Below are 17,823 nucleotides of genomic sequence, written 5' to 3'. Positions count from 1 at the left end.
TCATTATTTGATTTTAGTAGAGAACATTTGGATTTAGCTTGCGGTACACAGATGTTCTGTGGGAATGTGGCTTGAAGTCACTATATAATTTAATGTTTTTCCTTTAAATAAAGATCTGAACGTAAACATAACTTCCAAGTGAGGTCAAGTGCCTGAAAAGTGCTGTATACATTAATTAGCACATTTTCCTTATGTGAAAAATACATGTTGTAGCAGTGCATATCAGGCTTTCATCTACCAGAAACATATACTTGTTGCCGAACTTTACCATCCACCACTATTCCCCTCTCCTTAGAACAGGATGAAGCCTATTTTACAATAGAAAGAAAATTTTTGTTTATATAAAGTCCCTACAACTATTTCTTGGTATTGGTAGACTTAGGTTAATCTTAGTTCAAGATTGCATTTTTTAAAAACTGGTCACTAAACAATATTCAGTGATGACTGTACAGCTTTCCATAAGTCATAGTTGTGATCTTTCTTGAGAGGAATTCTTTATTGTGGTGAATATCTACTATAAATAAGCCTGGTGGTGTGCTTGTTGCAAAATATAATCCAAATTACTAGTTCTATTCTAGTATAATGTGAACGATTAGTTCTATAGTATTGTGTACTGCATCCTTCTCTCCAAAAAGGATATGGTTGAAATGGCATTGTCTAATCCAGGGGGACTTTATTAGTAATACATTTTATTTGTCTTAAGTATAGGAGAGCTCTTGGTTTTACCTGCAGAGACTCACGTTTTAGCTAAAACTTTAAAATTGTAAGATACATTGTATGGACGTTACATTTTAAAAAATGGGTAAAATTCAAATTCTTTGGCTATGCTAAAGTGATTGTTGAAGTCCTTTAAAATGTAGATGGTAAACTTATCAGTTATAACTTTTTATTACATTAAAATAAATTTGTTAATTTCAGTTATATTAAGTAAAAATAAAGTTAATTTAACAACTTGAACTATTCTTGTATATATACATTCCTAAAAACATTTTCATACTAGAAAATTGTATGAATTAATGTGTATATCACAGTTAGAAGAAAATCTAACTTTTGTTTTTATTGTGCTTTTAAATTCTAGGTCCTCACTAAGTGGCACCCTAGCATTATGACTGGGAATGTTAATTTCGAGATTTTTTTTCCAGATTTAGGTACAATTTTGTTTTTATTTTTAAATTTTTAATAGTTTTTAAAATATATAAAAATAGTCACATGGTTCAAAACTCCATAGGCACAAAAATAGAAACATCCTCCCATCTTCATCCTCTTCCTGTGCATCCTTACAGAGATATATAATGCAAGCGAGGTTAATGGTCCCTCCCCTACTCCTGACCTCTCAGAGTCTGAGGTGTTCTTTCTGTACCAGCATTGCTGTTCACTTCCACAGCAATGTAAGTGTATGAAGAGTCCTGGAAGCACCTCACCCTTTTTCCAATCCTCACCATCTTATCAACACGGTCTGGAGAGATTCATCCCTAGATGGCTCAGCAGTTTCTTCCTTTTATACACTGTACCATTCTAGAACATCTCTCTCAATCCTTGACATGTGAGCCATGTCAAAAGACTACCACGGTGGTTGTCACCTCATATCCATGAGGAGTGTTACTGATATCCATAACCTTCTGGATCCACCTAGCATAAGTGGGCAGTAAAAGAAGTACCAGACTGGAATCTTCCAGCCCTTAACCCCACTTTCTTTTTTTTTTTTTTTTTGGCCACTTGAAAATACGAGTAACCTGGTTTCTCAGAGGTAGGAAGAGAAGGAAAAAAGAGGAGTAAAAAGGGGCTAATTATGTGTTATGTGTTAGCCTGTCTAAAATCTCTTCTCCCCCAGCCCTAACTTCACAATTAAACATTCTATCCAAACAGGATGTGTCCTGTGGAACTGCCACATTTAGAACCCATACTGCCTATCTAAAATATGTGTTCCACTGGGAACTTAAAACATCTATTCCCACAAATATTCAGCAGTACCAGTTACATAACCGCTGGATACATATTGGCTCAAAAAGATCCATCTACAGAGTTATATCAATCCATTGTCCAATTTGAGAGTTATTTCTGGATCAAGTCAAAATAATTTCTTGACTATACCTGTGGGCATTTCCCAACATCACGATGACTTGTGTGTCAGTGTTCAGGAAGACCAAAAAGGCTTGGCTTCCTCATTTGCCATCAGATCTCCAACATGGATTCTAATTGGGAGAATGGAGATTCGTCTACCCAGCACTGATAGTGTGCCTTTTTTATTCACAATTATATGTATGAGTTTCATTTAAGTTGTCACTTAGTTCATTTTAATTGCTGTACAGTCACTGAGGTTAAGCTTTTGGAAAGAGATACATACATCTATATATCTATCATATAGATGCATAGAGAGAAAAAGAAAAATAAACACCCTGATATTAGAGAATATACCTTTCTTTCAAAAGCAAATGGAACTTTCAGAAAAAAGTGATATTTAGGGCAAAAAAAGAAAACAGTTGCTATAAAGTAGAAATACCAAAAATAACTCTGATACCAATTCCAAGTGAAATTAAACACAAAACTAGAAAATAAAAATATCCTCCTACCTGCAAATTTAAAATCAAAAGAATGAGGCATTGGCAAATAAATAGACAGAAAAATGCAATGGAAAGTTCCAGAAATAGACCCAAATACTTGTAGGCATTTTATATATAGAAAATTGTCTATATGAAGACATTTTATATATAGAAAATTGTCTATATGAAGACATTTTATATATATAGAAAAATTTATAAAGGTGGTATTGCAAATCACTGAGAAAAGATTAATTAAATTGTGCTAGGACAATTGGAAAACATAAAGTTGGAAAAAAATAAAACAAGTTGATTTTTTGGAAAAAATAAAACAAGTTGATTAGAATAAACTCCAAATTAAGCAATGGTCTAAAGGGAAGCAATAAACTGTACAAGTCCTAGAAGAAACATGGGTGAATTTCTCCATAACTTGGCTTCTTTTCAACTATGACTGAAAAGGAAGATACAATAAAATAGATTTATATAGATACAGAGAGAGGGAGGGAGGAAGGGAGGAAAGGAGGAAAGGAAGGGAGGAAGAGGGATGAAGAGAGAGAACAACAAAGAAATGGAGCAAAATGTTAGTATAGGCACAAATCTGGATAAAAGGATATATATATACATATATACATATATATATACATATATACATATATATCCTTTCATCCAGATTTGTAAGTATTTATGTTGTGTATTAATATTTATTTGTGTATGTGTGTGTTTGAACTATTTTTTGAACAATTTTTACAATTTTTTGGTAAGTTCATAATTATTTCTAAAGTTTTTTAAAATTCAGAAAAATGTGTATGCTACCAATTCTTATAAATGTTTGTAATTACTTGTATAATCTAAAGTACACACACACACACATACTTATGAATATGCATGTCCCCAAAGTATTAAATAGCTATTTGTAAGCAAGTGGGATTTTAGATACTTTTATGAATTATTATTATTTTTTTGCTTCTTGATATTTTATGTCATGAGCATTTGTTTTGGCATAAGAAGATAATAATTTTGTTAATTTAAAATGTTCCTCAAAGCATTGTAAATGGTGAAAAAAATGAATATAATATAAGTGGCCCTCAATAGGTTAATGACTAAGCTAAACCTGACAATAAAATTAAGCAATGAAAAAATTAATTTGTTATCATTTTAAAGGTTGATTAATTACTCAGAGTTCCTGTGGTACTGTATAACAAGAAAATCTTACTTCTGAAACTGCAATTATTAAAAACAATAAAAACAAATAATAAATTAGGTTTTCCTAAATACACGCTGAGAGAAGATGCATTGAAGCTAGCATAAGTTTTTTAATCATAGTTATTAACGCTTTCTAAGCAAACTAATAAAAAAAGAGCAAGCAGCAGTGATTTCAGTTCTTATTTCCCCTGCCTGGTGCCCTTAGCTTTCATTTACAAGTATCTAACAAAAGGACATTCATAGTTTGGAGAAGTTAAAAGAAATATTCTTCAGTAGCAGTAAGTTTGCCCTCAGTACTTCATTGCACAGAAGGTCTGTAGCACATCCTTTGTTAAAGCTGTACAGTTTTTTCCATGGAACCATTTGTGCTATAATGTCATGGAAGTATATTTTTCTGGAGATGCGTGGTGCAACGTCTTTTGATGTTCAATGTGCTCCACTTTGTTCCACATGGCACAGAAAGAAAAAAGACCATAAGAAATAATGTAAAATAGCATTTCACTACACATACAAAATATTTTCTTTCTTAAATGCTTAAATGGTGATAATAATGATGACTGGAAAGTTTGCATAAAATGGAAATTTATAGATTCCTATTTTATAAATCAGCTTCTAGCAAATAATATGGGCTTCAATAATAAGCGAATTTCAGAGGTACAGCCAGTGTCTACTTTCTGTGTTACAGTGTGAGCCTTTGTGATTTTCGTAGAGCTGATGTCTTCCAAAAGAGATCATTGTCGGAATAAGGCTCACCATCTGATCCTTTAAGAAACTGTGGTGCACAACCCCAGGACAGATACAGAGCTGCAGAAAGAGCAGATGTATGATAAACAAATGGAACATTACAGAACTCTGTTCAGATCCTTGTTTGCCTAAATGTCATAGCATTTTTTCATGCTTCAAAATACACATCGGTACTCATATGGATAAATGTTTTTTAGAATGTTACAAACATTCATTAAATATAATATTTCCAGTATAAAATAGTAGTGTTGACTTTAAAGTTATGTGTTGACCACAAGGTTCATGTTTTTGTTGGTGTACATTTATTTGCATATTTTCAGTTAGAAAAATAATGATGATTGTGAGAATTGGTTTTTCACCACTGTTCCAGAGTATCATTTTGCCATAAGTGAGAAAAATACACATTTGATTATGTCTATTTCTGGGCTTTCTGGTCTATTCTGTTGGTCTATATATCCAACAATGAAACAATATCCAACTGCCTTAATTATGGTATCATTAAAATAAATCTTAATCTGTAGAGCAAGTCCTCCCACTTTATTTTTCCTTCTTCAAGTATATTCTGTCTATTCTAGCATCTGTATTTCCACACAAATTTTCAAATTGGTCTAAAAAGAAGGAAGGAAGAAAGGAAATATCTGTGTAAGCTATTGTTTGTGATCACATTGAATCTATAATTCAGTTTGTGGACAGTTGACATCTTTACTATGTTGGGTTTTTCAATCCGTGAATTTTAATGTCCTATTTATTTGGTCTTCTCTCAATTATATTTTATAGTTCTGCATAGAGATCTTGTATATCTTTTTTCCTCTTAAATAGCTGATATACTTATATTATTGAAAATAATACCTTTGTTAACTTCCACCTTCTATTTTGTTGTTACTTTATAGATATGAAATTGATTTTTATACATGAACTTTGTTTCCAGAAATCTTGATAAATTCACTTGATATTAATTCTGATAATTTATCTGTAGATACTTTAAGTTTTGTACATATACAACTACATATCAACTACAAATAATGACACTATCACCCAACTTACTGCATGACATTGTTGGATATGGTTTGTTAATAATATATCTGTGATTATTTTATTATATGCTATTTTATATATATACTATATATGTAGGCATTTATGAATGAGATTGGACTATAATTTTCTTTTCTCAAAATGTCATTGTCAGGTTTTAGTATTAAGGTTATGTTTGCTTCATAAAATAAGTTGATGACTGAAAAGTCTGTGTCAAATTTGTGTCTTAGCCCATTGGCTGAATGCATTTGGTTTATTCTGGGAAATGATTCCAGGTAACAATAGTAAGGAATTGAGAAATGTGACACTGGGAAGGAGAAGAAACAAAAAGAAATGTGCTGGGGACAAGTAAGGTTTAATGCTGCTGGGATCTTCTACATAGTGATATGGAATGTACTTCTGAATCGTCTACTCAAGAGAAGGAAGAAGGGTATAGCAACTAGTTTGCATCAGACGTAACTTGACAGCATCTCCCCACATATTTTTCACCTGTACCCCATGGTCTCTATGACACAAAGCATGGGACCCTTGTGGGAGCCTCCCCAGCAACACTCACTTACACATGCATGAACTGGAGGTGGAAGTACAGGGAGTTAACACCCCATGGGTGACCATCGACCAACCAGGCACAGGAAACTGGATAAATGCTCCCCTCTTCTGGGTTAAAAAGTAGGTTGACAGAATGTGAGTTTGAGCTTAAAAGGTATTTGTCACAGTTGGCATTATCTGTTTCTCAAATGTTTGGTGGAATTCACTGGTTAAAAACTATCAGTGTTTTTCTTGTAGGAAGGTTTTAATTACAAACTGAAAAGATAGGACATCTTCAGTTTATCTGTTTCTTCTGGTGTAGAATTTAAGTTGTATTTTTCTAGGAATCCATTCATTTCATTGAATTTGTCATATTTTGGCATACAGTAACTTAAACTATTTTATTATTTTAAATGAAATGTAACATATGCATATACAAAAAAATGCACAGGTTATAAATTTACAACTTATAATGAATTTTCACAAAATAAACAATGTCATGGAACCATCACCAAGATCATGCCACAGAACATTACCAGGACCCAAAACACACAAATAAATATTTGGCACTTTTAAAAGTAGTTGGTGTTTGTTTAGATTTACTCAAAACTTAACCATTTTCTTTGCTCACTATTTCTTTTGGCAGGACCTTTCTAGGACCATTTTCATTTCTGGAGTATATCTTTCAGAATTCTTTTATTGGGGTATGTTGGTAGTAAACTTCGAGTTTTGTTATCTAAAAATGTCTTAGATGCATTTTTACTCTTGAAAGATAGTTTTATACTTTGTAGGTCTAGGAAGAGTTGTTTTCTCTCAGCACTTTCAAGATAATAATCCTCTGCTTCCAGCTTCCATTATTGCCAGTGTGAAGTCAGCTGTTACTGTAACTCTGGTAAGTAAGTATTTTGTCTTTTCCTGCTGGATTCTTTTGAAATAATTTTGTCTTTGTGTTTTGAAGTTTCACTACAATGTATTTAGGTATAATTTCTTTTAAATTATCCTTCTTGAGTTTTTTGGACTTCCTGAATCTGAGAATTCATATATTATTTATCTATATTGTGCCTTTCTCTCATTATCTCTATTATGTCCTTCTAGATTTCCCTTTTAACATAACTGGAGGAATCTTACTCTGATATCCTTGTCTCTTAACATATATGTTAATTTTTTATCTCTTTGTTTTCCTATATTGCATTTTAAGTAATTTCCAATTCACTAATTTTCTCTGCAGCTGTACCTACTATCCTATTTAATTAATCCACTCTTTCTAACTTGTTTTTCTATTTTTAATTTCTAGATGTTTTACTTTGTTATTCTTTTTAATTCAATGGCCAATTTTGATTGTCCCTGGTTTACTTATCATATTTTAAATCCTTTAAATTTTAAACCTATTAAGATACTTATTTTATATTCTGCATCTTATAATTTCAATGTATATATTCTCTTATTTGGGTTTGATTTTACAGAAATTTTTGGTTTATTTTCATTCATGATTGTTTTCCTGTGAACTCAGTAATAAAAAAACTTTTGTCAGCTCATATTTTTGTAAGTTTATCTCAGGGTCCTTTGTGCTTGGATTTAAAGTCCATTTCTCCAGAAAGATTTGCATCTGCTTCTGCTTGGCACTACCAGTCCAAGCACACTTTAAAATGCACTTTTAATTTGAAGCTTTTTCATGTTATTTGAGCAGAACTAACTTAGCCCCAACTTCTATGATCATGGGGGGCTTGACATTTCTACCTTCAAAAAATTATTTTACATGTCTGCAAGCTTAACCATATATTAGAAATTGTTTACAAAACTATATTTTAGCTTTTATAAGGTGGCTACAAAAGAAGGGGTTTCTTTGTGAATCTAATATGTCATATTGTCCTACATTTTATTTTACTGATCTATTCAGGCTCCAGTATCATGTAGATCCAGTGACTGAAGTTTGTATTAGAAATATACCTATCATATATTACAGTATCTTATTTTTGAATAGCTGAAAAGACATCTTCCCTTTATTGATCTAAATTGTCTTGACTCCTGCCAGACATTTATTATTTCATACACATTATCAAAATAAAAAATATCTTGGGTGTTGGCCAGCATTGTGTTAATATATACTCTGTGTGTGTGTGTGTGTGTAAAACTTGGGAAATTTTTAGTTATTTACAATACTTAGTCTTACCATCTGCACATTTCTGGTTCTATTTTTCTTAAGGTTTTTTTCTTAATTAAGAGAAACCCTTTTTTCCATTTGGTTTCAACTAGTTATTTTGGAATTATTTTGAAACACATGTTTTTAATATCTTCTTTGTATAAATGGCTTAATAGTTATTAAGGTTTTTTTAAATTGAAGTATAGGTGATATACAATATTATGTTGGTTTCAGTTGTGCAACATAGTGACTTAACAATTATATACACCACAGAATGCTCACCATGATAAGTGTAGTTATCATCTGTTACCATACAAAGTTATTATAATATTATTGACTATAATCCCTATGCTATACTTTTCATCCCCTTGACTTATTTATTTTATAATTGGAAGTTTGTCCTTCTTTATCCCCTTCACCTATTTTGCCCATCTTCCCATCCCCCTTGCCCTATGGCAACCATCAGTTTGTTCTCCATGTTTATGAGTCTATTTTGTATTTTTTTGTTTGTTCATTTGTCTTATTTTTTAGACTCCACCTTTAAGTGAATCCATGAAGTATTTATATTTTGCTGACTTATTTCACTAAGCATGATAACCTCCAGGTCCATCCATGCTGTTGCAAATGGCAAGACTTCATTCTTTTTATGACTGATAGTCCATTGTATACATGTATCACACCTTATTTATCCATTCAACTACCAATGGACATTTAGATTGTTTCCATATCTTGGCTGTTGTAAATAATGCTGCAAAAAACACAAGAGTTCATATATCTTTTCAAATAAGTGTTTCATTTTCATTGGGTAAATACCCAGAAGTGGTATAGCCATATCATGTGGTAGTTTTAATTTTTTTGAGGAAACTCCATACTTCTTTCCATAACAGTTGCCCTGATTTGCATTCCTACCAACAGTGTATGAGGGCCCCCTTTTCTCCACATCCTGTCCAACACTTGTTATTTTTTGTGTTTTTGGTAATAGCCATTCTAACAGGTGTGAGGTGATATCTCACTGTGGTTTTGGTTTGCATTTCCCTGATGATTAGTGATGTTGGACATCTTTTCATGTACCTGTTGGCCATCTACATATCTTCTTTGGGAAAATGTCTATTCACTTTTTTCTGCCATTTTAAAATCAGATTATTTGTTATCATTTTAGATTATTTGTATGAGTTCTATATATATTTTGAAAATTAACCCCTTGGTAGATTTATCATTTGCAAATATATTCTCCCATTTTTTATATTGCTCTTTCATTTTTTTGGTGGTTTCTCTTAAGTCATGACATGGGAGGCTGCCAAAAACAAGTGAAATAATAAGCCTCAATTAATGGTTTGTTTTCAAAATATTCAATAATACAAGGATCATTTCTGCTCTGCAGCCAAGGGAGCCTTGAAGGTAAAAATGTCCATTGCTCTTTTTTTTCCTCTTAATGTTTGGAAAAGAAATCATTGTGGTTCTTGAGGCAACCAAAAAACTTGAAATGGATTTCTTCTAGGAATTCAGCACCTCTATCCAGACCCTGCATGTTGTATGCTTGATTAAAGCATAGTTCCCATTATTACTAATTGTTACAAAGGTCATACACAGTTGTCACTTTCTAGGGTCACTCTCCCAATTAATAACAAAAATCCACTCTATCCCTTTACCCTTGAAAGTTTCACCTCTACAAAAAAAAAAAATCTACAAAACGCTGAAAGGCAGAACACTTTTCTGATCTGACATCAATTTACAGTCCTTCAAAGCTCAAAGCTATTTTTTCTTTCTGTCTTCAAGGCAATTACACTCATGTGCCTTGTACATTTTAATAGTTAGGGCTCAGCAAGTATTCGTTGAATTTAAATGGGGAGTCATTTGGGACAGAAATCAGGAGTCCTAGGATTCACAATAAAAGCCATGATAAAGTAGAATCGATTCCCCTGATACGTAAGCAAATAAGCACTATTGTTTTCCTCTTAAAGGTTTCCTTTTTTGTTGTTGTTTTGAGAACCTAGTTTATTTGGCTCCCCGAAACATCGATTTCCCTCAACAGTCATTTAGAAAACAAGACTCGCAGACAAAACATAGATACAAAAAGAACTTTTTCGCTGGAGGATTATAATTGCGATGTAAGACAGGAGACCCCCCAAACAACCTGAGAACTTCCTAGCCTTGAGTGGAAAGATCCAAGGGAAGATGATTGCGCGCGCGCGCGCGCGTGTGTGCGTATGAGTGTGACCAAGAAACCATTGAGGTTAACGGTGGGTCATCACCTGCGGCAAATCGTGAATCATTTCAACTGCCATCGCTGGTGGGCGCTCGCATGAAACTTGACTGCCTACCTTCGCCTAGCTCCTCGGGACAAGCCCCCTGACGGATCGACAAGCCTGAGCTCCTTGGGCCGCCGCGCCCCGGTTTCCTAGGTTACTGGCCTCGGCGCTCCTCCCCACGTTCTCTTCCGGGAGGCGACCATCTTGCGTTCTGTGCGCGTGACGCACACGCTTTGCTATAAACGCGTGCGGTGGGAGGGGCGGCTTACTTTTGATCGAAAGCCCGGCTTTCAAGATGGCGCCGGTGAGTACGCGTGTCTTGGTGGGAAGGTCTTATAGCCCATTGTAGGTGTGATTTTTGCTTCTGGGGAGGTGGGGACGTCTCGTTTCGAGGTAAAAGGAGGGTAGGGTTGGAGAATGGGTCAGGAAGCCAACCAAAGCGTTAAGGTTCTAAGCTTTTCAGAGACTCCTGGCGACTGCCACGCGGTCTGGCGGAGTTCGAGCGGGGGCCGGAATAGGCTGAGGGGGGGCGGTCGTGGGAGCGCGGGAAGGAGGCACGACGATGAACGGGGCTAGCGGGACAGCATTTAGCCCGTCATTTTTTTTCTCTTTTGAGCCTCTTAATGGCGATTTTACAACATTTTAATAAAGAGGGAAATGTGTGTAATCGGGTGGGTTGTGTGGCCTGGCCCGGGCGGAGGGAACCGACACGCTTTGGCTTCCGTGTAGCCGCGGTTACTAAGCCTCAGAGAGCTGTAGAACTAAGGTGGGCAAGTTTCTAAATTACCTCGTGAAGGGATTTCTTAGAAGGTAAAAGTCACGACTCGGACTAATATAAAAGGAGTGTGTTTCAAAGATTTTACTTAATTAATAAGAGAACCAGTAAAATGGGAAAACCGGCCCAAGAGCATTTGGAAAATTAGGTATATGACGGCGATTTACCAAAAAATATTAAGGTGAGATTGTTGGGTGTGACTTGTATACAAAACTGGGAAATGACCAAAGGGGCCATTAACCCTCTAGGGTTAATCTGTTCACAGGACATTTTTTCATCTCCTAAGTTAACTAATGTCCCAATAGAGCTATAAATTGCCAAATCACGCCGAACTCCTACTAGTAATCTCTTCTACCAGTTCCAAGTTTGAGATAATTTTTTTTTTTTTGACACAAGTTCCTCGACTACCTACAAAAGTAAACTGGCGGTAGTACTTAGTATACTTTTGAATGAATCTAATTTGGAAATGACATCCTCTGATAAATACTGGTTCATCTGTTTTCAGTGCTTTGAGTGTATATTGCTGGTAGCCACAGCAACATTTTACTTATGTGGCCTTTTTACGTGGTATTGCTCTAAAGGTTTTGGATATGGAGAACTTAGTTACATACATTTTTAAAACGAAAAGAGTATCTTCATCATTCTAAACATCTTCCTCCCCTTCTTTTCCCTCACTTCAAACAGCTTCAGAATTTTTTATTTAGGTCTAACTGGGTGGAATATCCTATTTTGGCAAGTAATTGGAGCATGGTCTAGGTGGATACCTGTTCCCCAATAGCGCCTGGCCTGTCGTAAACAGTACCTGGTAATTTAAAATTGAACATTGGTGGTGCGGAAATTAATAAAAACTCATAAAGCTTTTCTTGGGAACTTGGAACAAAATGGGCTTGATTAGAGGTTCCAACCAACCCCGGTTGGTGTTTTGAGTTGTAACTTGGAGTAGAAAGTAGATTGATACTCTTCAGGTTGTAAAAAAGATTCTGGAATCTTCTGACGAAGGACACTAATAGCTCACCACATACGTACTTAGAGCTTTCTTGAGTTTTGCACTTTGAGACACTTGTGTGGTAAACAGTGAAGTGAAAAACTGTTTTAGAGATCCTAATTATGCTTTTTGTAGCACAAAGACAAAAAGCCTAAGAGGTCAACCTGGAAGTTTAATTTGGACCTTACTCATCCAGTAGAAGATGGGATTTTTGATTCTGGAAATTTTGTAAGTATCAATTCAACATAGCTTGTTTTTATCATTCTAGTGGAGTTCTTAATAATTTTAAGTATGTAATATTTTATTTTAACCTAAGCTCTATTCCTAGGGTACCTTCCCTAGTGAATATCTAGGGTTTTCTTCCCTAGTTTTGCATTTTTTCTATTTTGAAATAGGAACAGTTTCTACGAGAGAAGGTTAAAGTCAATGGAAAAACTGGAAATCTTGGGAATGTTGTTCATATTGAACGCTTCAAGAATAAAATCACAGTTGTTTCTGAGAAACAGTTTTCTAAAAGGTTGGTATTTTTCATATTTTATTGAAATGGTAACTGGAATATTTTAATAGAATATGAAATCCTAATATTCCTTAATATGCAAAAATAGCTGTTGATGGTGAGGTCAGTGAGATATACCAAGAGCGCTTTGAACTTTAAAGGCCTCTGAATGAAAAATATTTAGTAACAGTGCCTGTTACTTAGACTGGTTGTCAGTGGGTGTTAATTTATTGCTGAATACAGGCAAGTTATGTCCATCCAGGGTTCCTGTCCAGTGAATTATAGGCCCTGTAATCCAGATTTTATGTAAATGTAAATAAGGTTGGGTGCTTTAGTATTAGAATGTGTGGCAAGAAACACATCTATTGTGTAACATAGAAGTAATGTCATTGCTTACTACTACAGATGTTACATAGTTTTAAGGTTTGGGTTGTTAATTATAAGTAGACAACCAAAGATAGTCTCTAACATCTTGCTGCAAGTTTTATAGTTCATTCACTTTCCTCCACAAATGTTAAATACTACATGGTAGCACTGTTGTAGGACTGGGTAGCTCAGCAGCAAACCAAGCAGGCAAATCCACCACAAAGAATCTTAAGTTCTAGTGAAGATACATAATGAAATGCAGTATTAAGTAGTTGATAAAGTGCTGTGTAAGTGAATAAAGAGAGTTGCAGGGTTGATGTTTTTAGATAAGGTGGTCAGGGAGAGCTTCATCCGAATAAAGGAGTGAGCTGTGCAAATTAGAGAATTGATCATTGTGGCTGAAAAATCCTTGAGAAAACTGAAGAGCCTGTTGGGAGAGATTGTGGCTTGGACTAACGTGGTGGCAGTGCAGGTTAGCTGTGTAGTTATGAATTAACTACTGGGGATTTAGAGATACCTGTCCTCAAAGATCTTACAGATGTGCAGATAATTATAAAATGGAATGCTGTGATAGCTGTATTGAAGGTAGAGATAGGCACAAGACAAGAATTTGCAGAGAACCTGAGAATGAATATAGTGTTGCCAGTGGAATAAGGTATCCTAACGGAACAGCCAGCCTTAACAACAGGCAGGGAGGCTTCCGAGGAATGCTTGGCAGTTCAGAATTGCTACTAAATGGCTATTAAGTGGAAGGGAATAAAAGTGATGAAATGAGACTTTGGCAAAACTTTATATAAGGACCAAGGTATAGGCTAGTTGCAAGGTTGTAATCTTGAATTTGTAAATGGATACAGCTGTTGGCAGGTTAGGTTGCTTCTTACTGATCCACCCATGGGACTGAGGTTGGGGCAGCTTATAGGGGTAAAGGTAATGTTGATATTTCAGTATATAATTGATTAGAAGGGTGAAATTATATATTAAATAATCTGGTTGTAATAGATTGAACAAGCTACTGGTTTCTAACAAAAGCAGTTTTTAGGGAGAGGCGAATAAGGGGTTTGTTAGGGCATCAGTCAATTCTAATTGGGATTGAGGGGCTGCCTCATTTATATCCCTAGGAACCTGTGCAATGCTTAATAAAATGAAATTTTGAAGCAGGAACTGGGAACACAGAAGATGAATATGGCAATGCGTATCTTCTATGTAATAAGCCTTTACATGGTAAACATTATATTCAGTGAAATTCATGTTTTTATTTTAAAGGTATTTGAAATATCTTACCAAGAAATACCTTAAGAAGAACAATCTTCGTGATTGGCTTCGTGTGGTTGCATCTGACAAGGAGACTTATGAACTTCGTTATTTCCAGATCAGTCAAGATGAAGATGGATCTGAATCTGAAGACTAGGTGAAGCTGTGCCTTGTAGACCTTTGCTTGCTAATAAAGTAATGAAACATACAAGGGAGAAACATCTAGAAGTGGAATTTTAGTTTATCAGTGAATAAAAAACATTGTACTCTGTTAAGTTTACATCTCTTCTATAAGTATATGCTGTTTACACGATTCTGGTTTTCCTTTGATAGTTTCTGTAAGTAATGACATAGCTTATAGTTGGATTTTTTTACCCAGGATTTCTGAAATTTATTGCTTTTATAAATGTCCTAAGGTTTATGTAGTGTTGTATAGGAAGTAATGAAGCACAGTTTTGTGTATGACTTCATAAACATTTAAAATTCTCTTGACAGTCTCAAGTATTTTTATACTTTGTGAATGCAATCCTGAGGACCTAGAATACTTCTGTGCATAGGTGCTCAGTACTGGAATCACTCTTGCCTTCTGCTTCAGAAAATGCCAGCCTTCCTAATTAGCATAAAGGCTCTGGGTGAGCATGGTACTGCTCTGAACCAGTGTTCAATTGCCTGTTTGAAATCTCCAATCATATAGATGCTTTGTAGGTACTAGAAACTCAAAACTTTCAAATCGAAACTCTTCCTACTAAATCTGCTGCTGTCCGTATCTGAAAGATGATAATTTACTCAGCCAGCTGGAATCTTGTCTTCTCTCAGTCCTCCTCACTGACCATTGTAAAAACGTTGGTCATCTACTGCTTAAAACTTACCAGTGATGGCTCCTGCTCAAAATAAAGTGGCCTTTGAGAGCTTTAGCGGAATTGTTTGGCAAACTCCAGATTGCAGGAGGTGAGAAGAGAATAATGGGAGGTTACTAGAGCCATACCAATTACTTAGTTTTCCAGTGGTCCCAAGGAATGTGGCACCTTTCTCTACTTTAAGCCTTAAAGTGGTGGCAGTACCCTGATAACAGTAGAATCATGTTGCCAAATGCATAAAAACTGATAAAAGTGCAACAAAGAAGAGGGGTTTATAAAAAAAATCTGACCTAGTCAATGAGGGTAACTGAGAAGTTTGAACTGACCTAGAAGAGGCAAGGTAGTACCTGGGGAAAGGGTGTCTTAGGCAGGGAACAGCATAGGTCAAGTTCTTACGGCATTGAGAATCTTGGTATCTAGTACATCTGGGATAGAGTCATTGGTTAGAAAAATCTGGAATGGTAGGCAGAAACCAGCCCATGCAGTACAAAAGTCCCATGTTTTCATTTAGTCTTGAGAGTAGGAAGTTGCTGAATTTCAAGTGGAGGGTAATATGATCCACTAAAATGTGCATTTTGAAAAAGATGGGTGGCTGCATTGAGAATGGTTTATAGTGGAGTCAATTAGGTGTGAGGAGACAGACCATTACCCTTGATTTAAAAAGTACTTTGGGATTTTGATCAGCATTGAGTTTCCTACTTGTTTGGAAATGGCAGTTTGTGGTAATGCTGAAATGGTTGGAGAGCTACCAGCTGCATGATTAAATGCCAGAAGGGCCACTTTGAAACAATATGTTGTATTTTATAAAGGGCTTTGTCACTTTTGATCCTTAAGTAGCCCTGGGTGACAGAGTATTATCTTTCCCATTTTACATATGAGGAAACCGAGTCTCATGAACTGACTTCCCCAAGATCACACATGCTATCCACCTCTCATTTCTCACCCAACTATCCTCCTGCCCTATGGCTATGCCACTTCACCACAAAGCCATGGTCAGACATGGTGCAATAGAGGAACACTAATCTGGGAATTGGGAGTCCGCCCCCTGCTGCCAACTAGCTGTGTGACCTTGGTTACAACTCTTCCTGCCTCTGGGCCTCAGTTCTCTTGTGTGTGAAGAAGTGGTTGGAAGTAGATAGTATTTATCAAACTTTAATAACCCCTGCCTTTTTTAGATAAACAGGTTCCTCATGTTTCTCTGCCCCAGTTTTGATTGCCCTCCCTGTGATCTGACTGATGCATAAATATCCCTACCAACCGAGGTTTTTTTGGACTTTATTCTAAAACACAACAAAATAAGGTTTTTCTTTAAATTTTCCAAATATAAACTTAACAATGTTGAATTTTTTTTAAAGACACATGCCTCTGTTCCCCTATAATGAGGCACTCTCAAGTTCTTTCCTGCCCTAGATTTCTATGATTGAAAAAACCAGACTGGGAATCAGATCTGCTGTCTCAATTAGGATTGAATATATTTTCTCCCAAGAGAGGGAACCATTAACATATAACTACTGTTTTATCTCTCTGAGGTGGGGTGGTCTGAGTTATGCAGATCCCACACATGTCATAAATGTGTGGCCATTGATTGCCTTTCTGCCAGGCCCTATCCTGACAGCTTATGGGTGACAAATGTGCTCTCTGAACTCAAGGAGCCTGCAGTTCTAATGCGGGAAGCAAACATGGGAACAAACAGCCGTAGGTAAGTGTGGTCAGGGTAGAATGGTTACAATAGAGATACGTGAGATGCTTTAGAAGTATCAACATAAAGAGTGGGAAGGGGAACCCAGAAAAGCACCTGCAGGAGGTGGCTGACCATGAGCTGTCTTTAAGGAAGAGTGGGAATGAATGGGGCAAAGGAGGAGGGAGGGAGTCTTAAATTGAAGAGGAATGGTAGTGGTGGCTACTACTTGAGGGCCTCTCTTTAGAGTCTATACACACTATCTCATTTAATCTACAGCTGTCTTTCAAGTTAGCTATTGCCCTTTTACAAATAAGAAAACCAAGAGCATGGAGTGCTAAACAGTCTACCTATGATCACACAGTCAATAAATTCCACATTGGAATTTAAACCCAGGCCTGTGTGACTTAATTGCTCATGCTCTGGAAAATGGCTTAGTGTAAACATGTTTCTAAACTTACCTGTTTAGAAACCAGGCAGTCTTTTCTCACAGTGATGCACATTGGACTGGCTCCATTCAGTTTCTTAGGAGAACCAAGCCTTGGCTCCAAATTCCCTTGTGTCTGGTGATAAGGATGCCTTCTACTCCATAATACAGAGCGGGTATTTATTTACTGCTTTCAGGGGGACAAAGAAGGGTCAGAGTGTCCTTTGCACTAGCTGTTTCTTAAGTAACTAATTCAAAATAGTGAATAAGCCAAAGTGGCATATTACAGGGTGGTATATTTTCCCCTTCAAATTCATAAGGCTTTGTAGGCCTTTAAATCCCTTGGCCTGGAGGGCTTACACAGGAAAGGATCTGGGATATGCAAGACTGTCCAGAACACATGAAAAGAATAGCTATCATTTGTTGAGGCTTTACCTGTCATACCTTACTTAGTTGATAATTGTATTAACCTGTTAAAGAAACTGAGGCACAGAGACTTAGAGAAAGTTACCAGGAAGTGAAAAAGCTAGAATACAAAACCAGGCAGTTTGGCTC

The 17,823-nt window shown here is 35.9% G+C and overlaps 1 protein-coding gene across 1 annotated transcript; it reads left to right on the top strand.

Annotated features, from left to right (window-relative positions):
• Window positions 1-10,637: 10,637 nt before the first annotated feature.
• On the top strand, window positions 10,638-14,577 carry RPL22L1 (ribosomal protein L22 like 1). The gene is made up of 4 exons (XM_036930914.2): window positions 10,638-10,737; window positions 12,329-12,421; window positions 12,589-12,710; window positions 14,319-14,577. Exons 1-4 carry the CDS (start codon window positions 10,729-10,731, stop codon window positions 14,461-14,463), a joined length of 369 nt encoding a protein of 122 aa, XP_036786809.1. The 5' UTR covers window positions 10,638-10,728; the 3' UTR covers window positions 14,464-14,577.
• The last annotated feature ends 3,246 nt before the right edge of the window (window positions 14,578-17,823 follow it).

The sequence above is a fragment of the Manis pentadactyla genome, chromosome 1, assembly GCF_030020395.1.
Source record: "Manis pentadactyla isolate mManPen7 chromosome 1, mManPen7.hap1, whole genome shotgun sequence".
In the NCBI taxonomy this organism is placed as follows: domain Eukaryota; kingdom Metazoa; phylum Chordata; class Mammalia; order Pholidota; family Manidae; genus Manis; species Manis pentadactyla.
This window is presented reverse-complemented; position numbering and strand designations above follow the sequence as displayed.